Raw genomic sequence first — 17,895 nt, forward strand, 5'->3', positions numbered from 1 at the left:
AATGTTCATTCTCTTTTATTGTCGTATTCTCTTTGTACAAGTTATTTTAAGGTTAGACTAACACAATATCTCAAGTTCAAACCTAAAACTTGCATTTTCATCTATGTTTAATCTTTCACTCTTACTAGAGTACACTTCAATAGTGCACATTGTCTGACTACTGGCTTTAGTCTTGTCTAATCATGTTAACGGTATGAGACCATCTGAAGTCAGCACAATTGAATGACATTCAGACAGTTTTTTGAACATTAAAACACGTAAACATGTTTTAGTACGAACCCAAAATCCATTAACCTGAAAATGAGCATAATATGGGACCTTTAATAATAAAAGAAATGTTTTGCAAATGCGATTTGTACATTTACATTGAAGTATATCAACAACATAAATAATTGTAAGATAAAATAAAAATATGACAGCAACAACAGCAAAACTCACACATGACAACAGTACTGACAATATATTAAATATAATAACACAAAAACACAATTTTGGCAGCAGTTCAACATATTTTTTAATAGACTGCTGAAGTCATGACCAGCAGATCACTGCAGAGCATACACAGTAAATAGTGAAATACACAGTTCACCTATAAATGCTAAATTTGTCAATACATACCAGCACCATAGCTAGTTAACTCAGTCTTTATTCATGAAGTTTTTTCAATAGTTCATAAAAACTTCTGTTTGTCCATCAACCTCCACCCGAGAGGATGACGGTTGCCATGTCTTGATGTAGTTAACGGGGCAACCAGACGATGCTGTCACAAGTCTGTGAGGCAGACGCTGGAGGACGTCTCAACGTAGATGCACCCTCCGTATCCTGAACGGGAATGGCCGCCTCGTAGATCGATTACATGGCTCCGACTCTTTTCAGACTCTGCTGTCTGGAGTCGAGCCCCGCCCAGGATGGAATCCCACAGCCAACCTCTGCTCCATAACTGCACACAATAAGACAGGGATGATTGTGTGTACATATTGTGTGCGTGTGTGTGTGTGTGTGTGTGTGTGTGTGTGTGTGTGTGTGTGTGTGTGTGTGTGAGAGAGAGAGCGAGAGGGAGAGAGAGAGAGAGAGGAAATATTAGTGTGTCAAACCTCAATAGAGATGTGTGTGCTGGGGTATCTCCTGTAGAAGATGGCTCTAAGGTTGAACTCAGGATTTCCTTCCACCTTGAAGACCTGTGTCCTTATGATGTTGTTCTCACAACGCACTATGGCATAAACATCTGGAGCTGTGGATCATCACACACAATACGACAGTGAGTGAAGAAGAAACATGAGAAGAAGTAGGCGTGCAACCACAAACATGGCGTGTTTTTCTTGCTTTTTCATTTGCCCTCTTCTATCTGTAGGAGTGGAGGAGCTGTAGTGTTGTGCTATAAGCCACCTGTCTGTTTGGGAGGGCTGAGTCCTGACGCCCTGTGGAGGTAGACTGTGGTCACCACAGTGGGTTGAGGTAGGAAACACTGGAAGACACAGAGAGATGGATAATCCTCCCTCAATTCCCTACACACAAAAAAAAGAACAAAATAACAAAATAAATCAACAATCAAAGATTGGCACGAGGGTTGAAGAGAAAAAGATTTAGATAAATCTGAGAGCAAGAAACATATTGTTCCTGTAAAAGTGAAAGAAATTGTCCACAACATTTTCATATATATATATATATATATATAATAATAATTTTGAGTTTCTGTGTGTGGGGATTCTTCTATTTCTTGTAAAACTCATACAACACCGTAATGATTTAATCTGCCTTTAATCTATGAACGTTTGTTGATAAAAATCCAGTGGGAAAGCAGTTGTGTTTGAGATAAATGAAAACAAACGAAAACAAGGATGTAATGTTTTGTTGACGTAATGTGTTTTATGAAAATAATTTGAAGAGCATAAGAAAAGACTCTCGTTTCAGAATGTTTTTGTATCAAACATGGACGCACACACAAACTCCTGTGACACACCTGAGTTGGATGTGAGAATGGGAGAAGAGCCGTAGGAGGAAGCGTCCTGTGGCGCCTGGCAGGAAGGTGGTGGGCAGTACGACGTAGCGCCCCAGAGTCAGAGTCCCCCTCAGCGTCACACTGCGGGAGTCCATGTAGACCGAGCTGGCCGCCTGCTCCACCACACACTGTACCCGGCTGCAGCGGTTCACCTCCACCTGGGCCAGCGGGGAAAGTTTTTTTTTGTAGGTATTGAAAAGGTGTTTGTTCACATTTTGGTCTGTGAACTGCTCACCTTTAGCACCTCAAACCCTATAGGCAGGTTTTCTCCTCCTCCATCTTTCCTCTGTGCCCTCCTGTCCTCCTGCTGCAGACAGATCAGCACTTCCTCCTCTTTGCCTCTCACCTCAAACATGAACTAGAAAGAATTTTTTTTTTTAAAAACGCATGCACTCATCAAAACACTTAGAGTTTCCAGTTCGGTTTTACCTGTGGATTGTGCAGGAAAGTGTCTCTGTGGTTGATGCATCCTCCACATCGACTCCTCTTATCCATCTGGGCCTCCCATCCTCCCACCTCTCCACTATCATCTTCCTTTGTCTCTTTTTTTACAGTCTTATCTCGCTCACACCTTCCTCCTTTCCCTTCCTTCTGCTGACTCTCCCCAAGTCTGGCCTCCTTCCGGTTCCCTCGCTGCTTGGTCCCTTCAGGTTTGGCGCTGTTCTTTCCCAAGCTCAGCGCGTGGCTGCTGTGGAGGACGGTGGATGGAGGTGTTCCCGGGGAAGTGGGAGCTAATGCCCACTCCCCATAGCGCCGCACTTCCCTCCAGTGAGAGCTCGGCCACAGCAGAGCCCTCTCTACCAGCCAGCACACCACCACGTCAGTGAAGTAGTGACAGAAATCCTCGAAATCCATCCTGAGAAATAGTAGAGAAAAACTAGCATGAGAATGACTGGACGTGTGACTCAAGCATCAACAAGATATATGAACATAAATTATGCCACATGCCCACTTTTTAAATTTATTTTACAGTTTTATTTTATGTGCACATTGGGAAAACTAGCAGCTAAGGTAATGTATTTGGGATCCAAGCAAATAATTAGGAATGAAAATCTACCAGAACTCCCCAACGTCTCGAACAATGAGGCCCATCTTCTCCCTCTCTGCACGACTCATCTGTTGCCACCGCTGCGACCTGCAGGGGGCGTGTAAGGATAATAATGTCAAAGGCAGCAGGAAAAAAAAATGCAAAGCTGCAAGGTCCAACACACTGGAAATGACATGTGAAAAGTACAAGTAGCGTTTCAACTTCTGGAAACCTTTATAGGTCCATTTTGGCCATTTTCAGAGTTTCTCAGACTTTCGTAATGTAAATGGCAGATGTCCTCTTGTAAAACAATTCCACCACTGTTGTAAAATTTCAGAAATTGTAATTATAAAATGTTGTAAAACAGACTGACACTATTAAATGTTAGTCCCACAGCTCCAGTAAAATGTCGGATGTACTCAGCAGTCAAACATGTGGCAGATGAAGCCATTACAGAGTTCAAAGTACCCTCACTCCTAGTCTCGCATTGCCAGACCTTCCTCCACAGCGCTGCGGAGGAGGGTCTGGCTTGTCTGGCTTGTCCGGGATTGGAGGAAAAACCTACTCTGGTTTATTGGCATTTCTTTAAACCAATCACAATCATCATGCAAAATAGCCTCAGGAAGGAACTTGTTTTGGTAGAATGTATGCGTTCAAAAGTTGTTTTAGTCGGAAAACAGAAAACTCAGATTCGACAGATAGTCTAGCTAGCTGTCTGGATTTACCCTGCAGAGATCTGAGGAGCAGTTAACCACAGTCCTCATAAATCCACCGGAGTATAAATTCCAACACAAAGAAAGCAGAATGAAACGGACATCCGGCCGAAAAGAGGTGCATCCGGCGGAAGTGGAAAGTCGTTGATACCTCACCCCTGACTCCAGGCACCCGTCCAGTCTGTGGTCCCCCATGGGTTCCTCATGCGCACCATCAAGAGTCGGGACATCCATCCCGTCTTTGGCAGCTTCTCCCCCAGCCTCACCTTCCTCACTGCTGTGATCCCGTAGGCATGTCCTCGCACCAGGCCACAATCCAACACTGACTCCACCGTCTCCCCCTCTGCTGGCTGAGATACATAAAATATACTTATTTGTCTTATATATTATATCTTCTCATATCATGCATCTCTTTTGTGTGAAGATACTCAGAGGCCCTACCCGTATGGAGCAGGTGATGAGGGCTTTGCGTTCATGAGCATAAGCTAATGTCTGGAAGAACGCCCTCCTCTGGTCGCTGTGCTGGCTTAGGGCCTCACGATCCAGGCTTAGTGGCTCCGAAACTCCGCCAGTGAAGTCGATCAGTGCCTCTGTAGTGTTTCCTCCCTCCAGGGCCTCGTAGCAGCCGTTTAGCCTAGAGAGTAACCAGATAGATTCACTGAATGATTAATGGTTGTGTCCCTCTTCTCCCTTTTCAATGTCCTTCTCCACAGGTGTTTGTTTTTACTAGAATATTGTTAAAATAAAATTGGTGTATGTTCCATAAGTGCGCATCTATTTTGAAAGTGGTTGCATAATGTGGTTATGAAGATTTTGTTATTGGCAGTTTCTCAGATGTTAGGGATGCTAGGTGTTGACTAGATAGATAGGGTGTGCTTTGGTATTGCTATAGTGGGTATGGGTGAATTTCCATGTGGTTGCTATGGCTTTTAGGGCTGGTAGGACTTTAGTAGGTGACTGAGATCAAACTGGGTCCTGAGGAGGGGAGAAATCTACAGGGTCCTGGAGCCCTTACTTGGCATAGGCCTTCTCCAACAGGGCGCTCCAAAACTCTCGTGGTGTGGCAGAGCGGCAGAAGAGCAGCACTCCGTCCCTGCTGACCGGTAGACGGTCGTCCACAACAACATCCATCCAACGACCGAGTCTCCAGAACCGGAAATGAAAGATGCCTGCGTACAGGTCAGGATGCTTTGGATTCCACTCCTGGTCCACATGGTCTGGGATCACCTGGTAGGAGCGGAGGAGGGAGATGAAATTAGCTGTGAAGGAAGGAAAAAAGGAGGGATAGCAGGAAGAAGAAAGAAAGGACGACAGATGAACACAAATATACAACCTTCTTCCACAGAGATGGCTCAGATGCTAAGCAGGAAATGGCAGCCACCATCCAGCAGTTACCCAGACTGCCTTGGTGCAAGTCACGAGTGCTGATGCCGTCAACAAACAGACGGGGGTCCTTACATATCTCCTGTGATTCGAAAAAAGAAATGTGAAGTTACTTTAAAAAGACAAATTAAACCTGTATTAGTTCATTCTTTGGCCACTTGGGGGCAGCGACAGTTGCTTATTTACACATCCAACTGACAAGGAGCAACATTAGCTTTCATTTGAAGTCATGTTTTTGTCCACTTGACAAATGTAAGTCCGATATCCACTCTATTTTGCACTCCACCAATGTCTGAGGGATATATCTGACTCTTTAGCTGCTAAATGTTACAGAATGTTCGCTAGCTAGTTGCTTACTTTGTTTTTCTGTTGTTTGGTGCTTGGTGTTTTTAAATTCTTTTGAAACTGATGCCTGTTGCTGCTTAAAACAATGCTAATGAGAGCAGTGAGAGTTAACTAAAATGGAGCAAAGTTAATGGTCGAAAAACCAAAACAAAGAGCAAAAAGATGTTAAAGTGCTCCGTAGATCAGAGGGGAAACTGCAGAGTCATACAGACATAATTCTCTGTGGATTTGTCACTACGAGCAACACAACAGTCATTTGATCCATCGTTAATATAAAAGAATTGATTATATAGCAGCTTTAAACAAACTCTGGTTAATGATTGCAGCAGTTAGTAGCGTCACAGGCCTGTGAGTGTCAGAGCACTCACAGGCCTGCTGAGGAGACAGATCCTGTCTGTGTGGATCTGTTGATCTCAGTTTGGACTGGGTCAGGTAACAGTAGAGGTGCTGCTGGACACACATGCAGACAAACACACACTCAGTGGTAATAACCTCTTTAAATGGAACTCCAGACAAGTAAATGGGAAGTTATAGTAAATATAGTAAATCGATGAGTTTGTGTGTGTGTGTGTGTGTGTGTGTGTGTGTGTGTGTGTGTGTGTGTGTGTGTGTGTGTGTGTGTGTGTGTGTGTGTGTGTGTGTGTGTGTGTGTGTGTGTGTGTGTGTGTGTGTGTGTGCGTGCGTGTGTGTCAGCAGAGGGAGGCGACAGATGTCACCCTATCATCCGACTCCCTGTTGATACACGCTTAAAATACCTGAGTGGAGCATTAGGAACACAATACCATTAACTCTTTCTCTTCTGCTCGGAATCAGCAAATTGATGGCCAGCAGGGTTTCACATTAAGAGCACTGAAGGATTGGCCCGCATACATTACATCTGAATTTGCAGTTAAAATAGGACAGATTGTATTAAGTGCAGTGCAATTAATTTGTGAATTAAGGGCATCTGCAGGTCTTGAACAGTCTTAAAAAGCATTGCATTTCTCAAAATAGGTCTTAGAAAGTATTTAAAATTAATTTATAATCAATTCATTTATAAAGGTCTCGAGTATTTTTCCTACCTGCAAAGAAAGTAACATTATTTATAACTTTGTTTTTTATAACTGGTTAATATATCCATCTTATCTGGTCCACTTCAAGTTAATTGATTAATTTACTAGGAACAGCCGGGAATACAAAAATATGATTTGAATGTCAATAATTTCTAATTGTAGTCTTTGTTGTCCCCCTGTTCTTTGACCGTAAAAAGGTATTCAATTTCATTTTAAAATGCATTAAAATGTCTTAAAAAGTCTTCTTTAACTTGGTGAACAACGCAGAAACTAAGATTTATTTAGTTTTTGGGAAATGCATTTCTACTTAAATTCAACTTTTATTCTTGGCTGTATAATGAAATGATCCATCTCATAACAAGACATTGCACTATTAAATATATTTTTTGGCCGTTGACACTAGACAATAAATAATTTAACCTTGACATTACCCGCCCATGTCATTGCCCATGGCTTGCACAATAAACACCTATACTTATACACAGCTACACCCTTCTAAAAACACCTGGGCTATTTAAATTGGCTGCTGCTTTTTCTAAACTCAACTGTATAAACATACACCAATAAAGCAGTCCATCGGCAGCACGCACCACTCGCTCCCTGAGGGATGAAGTTTCACTGCCTGACGCCTCTCCTATAATAGAAAGTGCTTTAATTAACCCTAATCTGATAGAAATGTAACATGCTGATCCAGCCACTCGATTTAGATGTGGGAGGAGAGGAGATACATTTGTAAAATAACTCTTTGTTGTTGTTTGAACTGGTTTCATTGAGGAAAATGTGGAGATGTGTAAAAACTATTTATGATTGTTTTCACACATCTGCATTTGATATACTTTCAGGAAAATGACAGATTGAATGCTTCTCCCTGCACGTCACACTCACCCCTGGCCTCTTCCAGGTCAGTCCCGGCGGGGGCTTCCTCTTGTAGAAGAGGGACTGGGCGGTGGCGGGGAACAGCGAATCCTTAAAGAGTGCACCACGGCGCAAGCAGGCCCGCCTCAGCTTGTGAAAGCTTTGACCCTGGAAATTGTTTACTCGTTCAAGCATTGTGACTGGAGAGGAGAGGCTTTAGAGAAAGGTGGAAAGAAGAAGAGAAATGGAACCGATGAATAGTTCATATGGAAATGGCCATGAAGCAGTGTAGGGTTACACTGTTAACATATTTAGAGGACTGTAATTATAAAACCTCCCTAATGGTCAAAGCCTTAACATCAATGTCCCAAAGTCAAAGACAGTTGTGCAGTTAGACACAAGGGCAACTCTTGTACTATGTTTAAATACATAACCTGTGAGAATGTATACATAATTCAAGTGCCTATGGTCAAAATTTAAACACTGAATGTCTTTGTTTACATAGTTAATCAAGACATACAGTGTGCTAACAATATGCTAGTGTGTAATATGTTTTAAGGCTGACTAATAATAATCAGTACCATAAAGGTAAATATATAGGCTACATTGATTAATATTAAACACAGAAGTAATAAATCTATGGTGTGACATCCTGCACACAAATACACAATTTTATATTAAATTAGCCTACATTTGTTAAACACCATGTGGACATCTAAAGAGTTGCATAGCTCCTGGCAGAGGTAGGTAGCTGGGGGTCCTGCAGGGTCATTGAGTGTGTGTGTGTGTGTGTGTGTGTGTGTGTGTGTGTGTGTGTGTGTGTGTGTGTGTGTGTGTGTGTGTGTGTGTGTGTTGGAGGGATAGAGTGAGGAAAGCAGTAAGGTAATGGTACCGTTTTAGTCATCAGTGATATGAACTGCTTGGGTCCCTGAGTCAGCAGCGCGTGTGTGCGTCCGCAAGAGTATGCCAGTGTGTGTGTGTGTGTGTGTGTGTGTGTGTGTGTGTGTGTGTGTGTTTCAACTCAAAGAGGTAAAACTGAGATGAAAACTTGCAGGTGCTGTTTGCAGATACCTTACGGGTCAATGTCATCAATTATCAGTGAGGTTTTGTTTTTCTCGTATCAGATTTATGCACAGACACATAAACATAAGACAAACATATGAAGGTAACGCTCCTTCACGATCCATGATTAATGAACGCATAACAAATGAATTGCTTATCATGTTTTAATGAATACAGCACAACCAAGTGTAGATATACATCATGAATTCCTTTGGCTCAATAATTATTATTATTAATAGATCATAAATACTGAACATAAGTCACAGTTAAGTCAAATATCAACTATGTCATTTAAATTAGCTGTTTTTTTGAGTATTTTGAACACATCTAGCTGCAATTGTCCAGACATATTTTATTGGATGTTTTTGTATTTGGTTGAGTTTGCTTCAATTTCAGCAAACATTCATGATGTTGCATGCCAATACTCTTGTATATTGTGCTTTAGACTTGCCATGCATAAATAAAATAAAAATTAATAAAAAAAACACAGAATTTGCATTTCTTTGGTTTATTGTTTGTACTTTTACTGCTGCTCTGTATTCATTTTTAATACTGTATGTGTTTTATTTCATTTGCTGTGTGACGTTTTGATGTCTGTTTTTGCTATGCGGAACGGCAAATTTCCCATACAGGACAATGAAGACTGAACTGAACTGTAAAAGCAAAGAACATCCTTATAGGCACCTATACAAGTTTACTCCCACATTACTGACCTAAACATCCTCTGACAGCATCAGAATGCACATTATTATAGACAGATATATTATTGTCTAGTGTATTAGAGCTGTCATCACTTTGAGTGATAGCCTGTTCCAGTCCTGTGGTTTGAATGGTGCCCTTGAGTTTATATTTTGATTATACTGTAAGTGACCTTATTCTATAGTCATTTTAAGTATCAGTCATTATGACATGCATTAGATTGTGATATGGCACTGGTGATCCATTAGTGAGCTGTGTACTCCTTTTTATAATATAAACTGCAGGTAAATTAGTTTACCTGAAAGTAAACTAGAAGTTTATCCACTTGTTTTCCTGCGCTGAAACTATTCCTTGAGCTCAAGCAGAGGATCCTGGACCACATGTCCTCCTTTGGTCATTTAGGAAATATTTTAGAGGCAATCACACATGCTCTGCTGCACCAATTAGCCAGCATTTGTCATCTCTTTCCTCTTGGCATTCTTTGTCCCAGAGTCAGCTGTTAAATGCTGACTGACACTTTCTTCTTCTGTGTTTGACTCATCTCCTCCAGGTGCCTCTGATCTGAAAAATGTAAGTGAATAAAATGCAAAAGGAAACTATTCCTTGACCCCATCTCTTATGAGTGTGAGTGTGTGTGTGTGTGTGTGCGCGCGTGCATACAGCCGTGACATACAGCGCAGCGTGACAGTGTCTGTGTAACTGTATCTCCCTTGACACAGACAACAAACAGACACCTCACTGAGTGACATTACACACAATTATAGCTATGGAAGCTTCACACTGGTAAAATACTATAGTTACTGCAGTTACTTTTGAATTTCAGACACTTAGGATGAATACTTTATCCTCTGTGTGCAAACTGTTCTGCAGCTGGAGAACATTAACAAATGTGTTTTCTAAGAGAGTTGAGCATATGTGTGTCACTCACTTCTGGTCTGAGCACGTCTTCTTGTCCCTCGTATCCCACCGCTTTTCTTTTCTGTCCTCATATTAACATGGTCCACGGTTCCCTCTCTTCTTGTTTTTTTGGTCATATCTTTTCCGTCTCTTCTCCTCTTCCCTCCTCTCCGCTCAGCTCTATCTTCTCCTGCACAGAGTCCTGGGATATCTGTTGCTGTCGAATGCGTTGCCCCTGACACCTGAGAAACCAAGAGGCAAGTGCCTTCTATTTTAACTACTTCACTGCCAAATATCAAGCTAATTCTATGTGATCAACCTAAAGCAGCTACTCAGGGCTGAAGAAATAGAAAGCCTGTTTCAGCTAAACACCTTTTTGACGGACAAAGAGGCCAAAGATCCAATTCAACATAATTGGAAAACTGTTGACATAGCAACATGTATCTAAAATTAAATAGGACAATGAGTACCAAGGCATACAATACAACTGTCTGATTGTTCACTAGCTCTGTTTTTATTATATTACATTGAAAATATTACAGTTGTAACTATCCGAGATAGACATACTGTACCACGAGCTATGAGATCGTGAAACGATGGTATATGCTCCTGTAGAAGCCATAAGTTCCTATGATATCAACCTTGTTTTTACCACACAGTCTTGTACCTTTACCTTTCTTTTCTGTTTCTAATTTTTCTGGGAGCCAACTCACACGAAATGTTGTATAATCATGATTGATCTCGTAGTTGGTTGGTTCCAGGCTTAAACTGGCATTTTCTAAAACATCAATGAAGTGAATGAATGGGAAATTCACCTCCAGAACCTGATCACTCTGCTGAGTGCTCTTTTCTGGTTTATTTCTAGTTTGTTATTTATTTCCTCATAATAAACCACTGATGTATAAGTCACTGCAAACATAATGGGTTACACTTCTTATAAATTGTTGTATAAATTAAAACATTTTAATAACCTGATCTACCTTTCAATGTGTTTATTCCAGCAACCGATTATTACTGATTAAGTTTCACAAGTTGATAGAGCTGATGGAATAACATTTCACTGGAATTATACTCTGTACGATTTCATGTGACAAATAAAATTGATTGATTGATTGTTTACTGTTCATACAGTGAATGTTTCACATGTATGTTATGACTTTGTAAGCATCAGTAACAGGTGAGACTTTCAATTTGTTTAGTGAAATATTCCTGCTCAGATTTTTTCTACTTCCTAATTGTCATGAATTTGTTGGTGAGACATTTGTCTTCATTTATTGGAATTATTAGGTCTTGACCTTAACTTCAATACAAGTGCTTTTTACACAAAAAGCACTGTTGCATAAGAACACAGTGTTTTCTTTGTACTTTATACAAATAATGTAACCGAATCAGCAGAATTTCAGTCTGAGGTGAATGTGTCTTACATCAAATGAAGAGAAATAAGCAGATTTTATTTTTATTTATTTTTTTGTTTTATTGAATCAATTATTAGATATTATTTGTGGGAAGAAACCGGAGCAGCCCGGAGTAAACCCGTACGTACCACCACAGTAGACAACTCACCGTTGATCACTGAGGTGGCCCTGAGAGCTCAAGTCCTGCCCCCATCTAGATAACCTCCTACCCCATTGGTCTCTGTCCCTCTATCACAAAGGGCAGACAACAGTGGAGGAGATGGTAAACCTGGATGTGAGGCACGACTGGAGCTATTTACTGAACCCCCCCCTTTTTTTTTAAAATCAGTTAATATTCACTGAATGTGGGAGAAACACTCGGAGCGCCCGGAGAAAACCCAAACAAAGTAGAAATATCACATTTCACTTACATAACACCAACCCTATTTCTTTTGCTGCAGATATTGGAGATGGCTTTACCCACAGATGAAAAGAACCTGCGGATGGTGCAACACTTTGTTGATGGTGTCATCAGGTGATCTTTGACAGAGGACACAATACCGTTTTCCAGTACTGGTTCCTCTAAATGCAAGCCGATTAGCATTGTTTCTGCGCAGCCCCACCTCTTACACAAGTCCTGGAAAATGGCCTTGTCAAGGTTTTGAAAATTTCTTTGGGTGCTATCACATCCTACATCCTCGACCATGGCCCATGTTTTTTCAAACAGACGATTCACCATGTCGTCTGGGTTTCCAATGGCCCAGTTCACTTTCGCTTTCTTGAATATCCGCGAAACCAGCTTGTCCAGTATTATCTTGACTGAAATTTGTTTCCTGATTTCCTGTGCTGTCCTATCCTGTGCAGGCTCAGCACATGTCTCCTCACATACTGAGCCAGACACTGCAGCAGTTGTCACAGGCTCCTCGATGGCAATGCTTTCTGCTACCTGTTTTGGTGCCAGTGACTCAGCATCTATTATAGCATCTTTCACCCCATTACTGTGGCTGCTGGCCTGAGTGTTCATCCACCACCCCATCATTCCCATGTATTTCCACACTTTCTTCTGTATTTCAGCATAAATGTCAGTAAGTGACTGAGGGACATTCACTTTACTGCAAAGTGAATTCTTTCTCATTAGTTTTGGCATAATCTCGATCCCATCTGTGATGTCCCTGAAGATGAGATCAATAGCTTGCTGTGCGAATTCCGGGCGTTTACCGGCGGAAATGTCCTTTGTAATTTCACCAACGATATTGCTAACCTGAGGGTTTATATCACCCTGAGGCAGAGATTCAACTCCTTGTTGTGTTGGAATCAAGTGCCTGCTTGCATTGTTGGAGTCCTTGTGGAATTTGATCCTCAGATTCTCCAACATACGATGGAACCAAGCTTTGGCCAAGCAAGTGGAAAAAAAGGTCTTGATCCGGCTCCCTATTTCTTTAAATGACAGTTTGCGCTTCTGTTTGGATATTCGACTTTTATCAGCTGTCCTGTCCATTTCAGCAATTGTCTTAGCAATGTCTGCTGCAACAACTTCAATCTCCTCCGAGCATTCACGTTTCAGCAGCTCATACTTAGAGTCTGGCACTTCATCCCAAAGAGGTTCGATCATCTGAGTCACCTCCTTTTTAATAATTTTTTCAACAGCTTCCATTGTTGGAATCTCAAACACAGTGTCCTCTGACGAGACCTTTCCCTCGGTTTCTGGCTCTATATCGTCTGGCTCTAGATCATCAGCGTATGCTGGCTCCACATCTCCTGCCTGTGGTTCTTCCAGATCATCAGTGTGTGCCGGTTCCTGGGAGGGGGTCTGCCTTCGTTTTTTAATTGGGCACAGAATTTTCATTTTATCTGTGAAAGCTTTTACCATTTGTCTGACATGACCGACAGCTTTCATTGTTGGAATCGCAGTGTCCTCTAATGTGACCTTCTCCGTGGTTTTTGGCTCCACAGTGTCATCCGGCTCCATATCTTTTGTCTCTAGTTCTTCCTCATCATCAGTGTCTGCTGGCTCCACACATCTCATCCACATATCTTCTATCCCTAGTTCTTCCTGATTATCAGTGTTGGCCTGGTCCATATCTTCTATCTCTAGTTCTTCCTGATCGTCATTGTTGGCCTGGTCCATATCTTCTATCTCTAGTTCTTCCTCATCACCAGTCTCTGTCTGCTCCACATCTTCTATCGTTAGATCATCCTGGGAGGGGGTCTGCCCCGTTCTCTGCCTTCGTTTTTGAGTTGGGCACATCATTTTCATCTTAGATGTTAACATTTTTACCATTTCGCAGGCATGATCAACCATATCTTTAATTCTGCGTGGGGGAGTGATGCGCTGGGTTATTACAGGATCCGCTGTGCGCACACTAGTTGAGAGGGAAGAGTTGACATTTTCTGTAACCTCTATAACGAGCAAGCTTATCAAAGAGTCTGAGCTGGGACACTCGACTTGGTCCTCAGCGTTCAAAGCAGCGGCAAAACACTTGGAAAGTTTGTTGCCCAGACCGGACATAATCTGATCCTCAGACACCACTCCATTTTTGCTCCCAAGAGCCATCAACCAGACTTCTGACAAGGTTGAAATTATTTCCAAAAGCAGGTCAACCATCACAATTTTAGTGGCATTGTCAGGTGCGCATGTTTGTAACAATTCCAACTGTCCCACTGTCATCCTTTTAAAAAAGGGTTCGACCAGTGGGAGTAAAGTTTCCTCAGTAATCTCCAGCATCTCTTCTGTCTGAGACATTTCTGATGTAGACATAATTGTCAACCGTGTTGGTTTGAGTTCAGTGACCTTCTCTGTAAAATCTTTCCTATTTTGTCTTTTATTTTAGGACTTTTTCTTCGTTTTGCTGTGGTTTCAGAAGAGGTATTTAATAGCCTATTGACTTGTATTGTACCGAAGTATAATGAATGGTTTTCAGCTCTAAGGATAGAAACAGAATGAAATTTAATTTCTATGGTTCCACTATATGTAAAGACATGTGTATTATGTCACAAAGGATCAAAAAGCTTTGTTAGAATCTGACATCATATCACTCTGTATCAGAAGCTTTTTAGAATCTGACATCAGAGATCAAAGCCCCATCCACCCAACCAGTGAATGCAGCTTTGGCAAAGATTGCTAGGCAACAGTTGCTAAGCTACATTTGGTTTCTCAAATGGCAACACTAGGGCGGAGTTTTTAAACCAGCTCGCTGCAGCTAATAAACTATTCCAGGGGTTGTTTATTTCAGCCGCAAAAGTCGACTAAAATAAGACACCTGCTTTTGGCTTCTTGTGTCTTAAGTCAAAGTTTCAAATAAATTACTTGAGAAGTTTGTCCCATGTCTAGTTTTGGTTTTCTCCTCTTGTTGGGAAACACCTCTGACTGGTTCTCAGCCGTGATTACTGTGTGCTACGCCATAAGAAGCCATTAAATGGACCTGCTAATTTTTTTGATGAGGTGCTAGAGACATTAAAGATGCAATTATCTGACAATATTCTGGGCTATAAAATCAGTGCCATTAATCAATCAATTAATATTAAACATGAAATCATATCAAAACTACAATTTCAGTGACATGTAATCTGTCAGTTCCTTCAATATATGCATTAGAAACAGTAATAATAATAATACATGTGTAGGGCAGTAGGCAGGGTCTTCATTAAGGAGCCTATCCATGGCTTCATATAATATAGAAATAACCATTCATCAGAATCCAACCATCATTCATGACAATCAGTCAATTTATGTATTTGTTAGTCTATCTTTATTTATTTTAATCTATTTATATATTTTGGATTCCAAGCACAGGAACAAACGGTAAGGTGTAGCAGTTCTCATTCATGTAAAATACTGTGTCCCAGTGGAAGAAGTACTCAGATCATAAAAAGCTGTAATCTTGAAGATATTCATTTAAATTGCTCATTTTATGCTCATTTTCAGGTACATAAGTGTATTTAGAGGTTGTACCAGAATAGGTTTACATGGTTTAATTTTCAGAAAACACTATATTTTTGTTGTACTGCACATTGCTGCAGCTCCTCTTTTCACCCTGTGTGTTGAGCTCTCTGTTTTCGCTACAGAGTGAGGCATCTCACTTCTGTTCCATCTTTGTTGGGAGTCGCACATGCACAGTAGCTAGGTAAGGACAACTTCCCAGTCAGAAGCAGAGAATGAGGGCGTGCCACGCTAGCAGCTAGGCGAGCATTATAATGTGTGTTACAAAGTGGCGAGCGTTCGTCACGGAAGTAAAGGCTGGACTACAATAGAGCTGTTTGGAGCAGTTTGTGAACAGTGTTTTCTGTTGGAGATGGTAAGTCCCTTTGGGTGGACTTTGGACTTTTTCACTTTGTAAACCTATTACATCTACAAAAAAAGATATATAACACAATAAAGGAAAGGGAAAAAGCCAAAAAGCATAATATGAGCACTTTAACCACCACCACACTTCAATGGTAGAGTAATTAGGGTCCCTACATGTAAACCGTCATGACCAGTCGAACGCCGAACGCTGTGCTTGAGCCATGTTACTGGTTACTGGTTGCATGGCGTTCGTCGTTACACAATTTCTGCAGAAAGAACACTTTCTGTTATGTACTGTATTGCTAGCCTGACAAGCTAGACCCACATCAAGATGTTGGGTCTGGGAACTCACCATTGGCAGGGCTCAATCCGAGGGGCGGGATAAACGGTTGTCTTTAATATTCCCTCAGCACGCAATAGGATAGCTACAACCAACCAGAGCAACGCTAGTTGATAGATTAAACTTTTGCTGTATCCGGTCGGCAAAACTGCGAACACATCTTCCTTTTTTAAGAATGACTTTAGTGCCATTCTTTCTTCTTTTCTCAAAGAAAAGCTTAACTCCAAGTCTTCCAGAGGCGCGGCCAAAGCTAATCAGTGTTGCCAACTCTTTTCCGATGAAAGTCACTAGCACCAGCATACGGTCATTTGCATATTTTTGACGTCATTACGCAACCATTGGTATAAAGCTTAGTGGTTGTGTCAGCAAGGTAGATAGAAAGAAATAGAACTCTTTAGCCAAATAATCACAAATTCAATACAGGAATTTATTTTACCTTATAATTATTGCTTAGGTAGCCTATCTTTGAAGTAAAAAAAAAATTCTACAAAGGGAGGGGAAAAGATCGATAAAGAATTCTCAAAGAAGGCTGGCTTGCCCAGGTCCAGGCCAGCTCAGCGGTGTCTTTCTCCAGTCGCGTCCTGCTGTCTCTCCTACCTACACCGGCCCCCGCACACCCTGTCCCCCCATCCCCTTCTAACTACCTGCACACTGTGCGCAGTGCTGCTGCACATGAGGAGAGAGGGGAGAGGCTACTCCGCTGCTCCTCAGTCACAGAACAGAAGACTGTTTTGGCGGCTACAGGAGAGAAATACCTTGCGTGCTCGCTGGACAATATTGACGACTTTTCTACAGAAAGTTGCCAGATTTGTCGCTAGTCGCTTTTTCGGAAAAAAACTCGCTAAATCTAGCCACAAAGTCTCCAAGTTGGCAACAATGAAGCCAATTCAAAAGACCGCTGTTCACCAGCAGCAGCAGGCATCTTCTTTGTTTTCAAGTAGCAGGGAATTCAGGCGGAACCATCGCAACTCTGCCGTCATTATGTTAAGCCCGCCTACCGACTCTATACACGATGTGGTTGGCCCGGCCAGAGTTTGTTTTTTCCAGCTCGCAAGCCAACGGAGAGTTGCTAGACTGACCCTGCTGCCGCTAGGGTGCGTCTAGATTTCTAGGCTACTGTATTGCAGCTTCGTCCCAAGATCTCTTGGTAACATACAGACCGTGCAGCTAATTTAATGCTCAACACTTGAACGGGGGCTGATTACTTGAAAGAGGAATTATTTACTGTGTCGTCTCAGTTACACTATCAGGGCTTAGAAATACTGTGACTTGGTAAAGTAGGCAAATGGCTAATAGAACATAACATTTCATAATAATTTCAGTAAATCAAACCAACCTGATCTCACAGAATTCCGTGAAATGAACATGGCCCCTTAACTAAAAATCTGTGGCAGTTTCACGTAATCGCCAAACATTCCGTGATAGGCCCACGGAATAATTCCCTGAAATAAACACGGATCGCTGAAAATTCCATGATGGGCCCACAGAAGAATTCCGTGAAATGAACACGGCCCCTTAAGTTAAGGCGAGACACAGCTGGCAAAAACATAATTTTTTTTTCACTGGTCAATTTTGAGATTTTGGGCTATTTGTCTTCAATAACATGTATGCTTTCAGAATTGTGTTGACACATTTAGGTCTTTATTTTACTACACTTTGTATGTTTGCGTCTGTAGATTTCTCCTACATTCAACATTGTTGGCATTCTAAATCATCGTGCTGCTCCGCGATCGCTGTCTGCACCCTGTCATCACATATACCGTTGGAAAGCTCCCTCTCTCCTGTACAATGCTTTCGGATCCAAATATGGTCATTTCCTTTTTATTAGCAACCAATCGTGAAAG

The 17,895-nt window shown here is 41.6% G+C and overlaps 1 protein-coding gene across 1 annotated transcript in view; it reads right to left on the minus strand.

Moving 5' to 3' along the window:
* Nucleotides 1-303: 303 nt before the first annotated feature.
* The window catches only part of LOC144534191 (calpain-5), a 31,083-nt gene continuing 13,491 nt past the window's right edge, over nucleotides 304-17,895 (minus strand). The window contains exons 3-15 of the mRNA XM_078275977.1: nucleotides 10,064-10,274; nucleotides 7,405-7,588; nucleotides 5,073-5,204; nucleotides 4,755-4,966; nucleotides 4,181-4,373; nucleotides 3,896-4,089; nucleotides 3,057-3,134; nucleotides 2,429-2,855; nucleotides 2,235-2,357; nucleotides 1,961-2,157; nucleotides 1,387-1,505; nucleotides 1,095-1,231; nucleotides 304-940 (exon numbers count right to left, since the gene is read on the minus strand). Of these exons, the coding sequence (XP_078132103.1) occupies nucleotides 764-940; nucleotides 1,095-1,231; nucleotides 1,387-1,505; nucleotides 1,961-2,157; nucleotides 2,235-2,357; nucleotides 2,429-2,855; nucleotides 3,057-3,134; nucleotides 3,896-4,089; nucleotides 4,181-4,373; nucleotides 4,755-4,966; nucleotides 5,073-5,204; nucleotides 7,405-7,569 (2,154 nt within the window). The 5' untranslated portion in view covers nucleotides 7,570-7,588; nucleotides 10,064-10,274 and the 3' untranslated portion in view covers nucleotides 304-763. The remainder of the gene's footprint in view (nucleotides 941-1,094; nucleotides 1,232-1,386; nucleotides 1,506-1,960; nucleotides 2,158-2,234; nucleotides 2,358-2,428; nucleotides 2,856-3,056; nucleotides 3,135-3,895; nucleotides 4,090-4,180; nucleotides 4,374-4,754; nucleotides 4,967-5,072; nucleotides 5,205-7,404; nucleotides 7,589-10,063; nucleotides 10,275-17,895) is intronic.

Source organism: Sander vitreus, chromosome 19 (assembly GCF_031162955.1).
Source record: "Sander vitreus isolate 19-12246 chromosome 19, sanVit1, whole genome shotgun sequence".
Taxonomy (NCBI): Eukaryota; Metazoa; Chordata; class Actinopteri; order Perciformes; family Percidae; genus Sander; species Sander vitreus.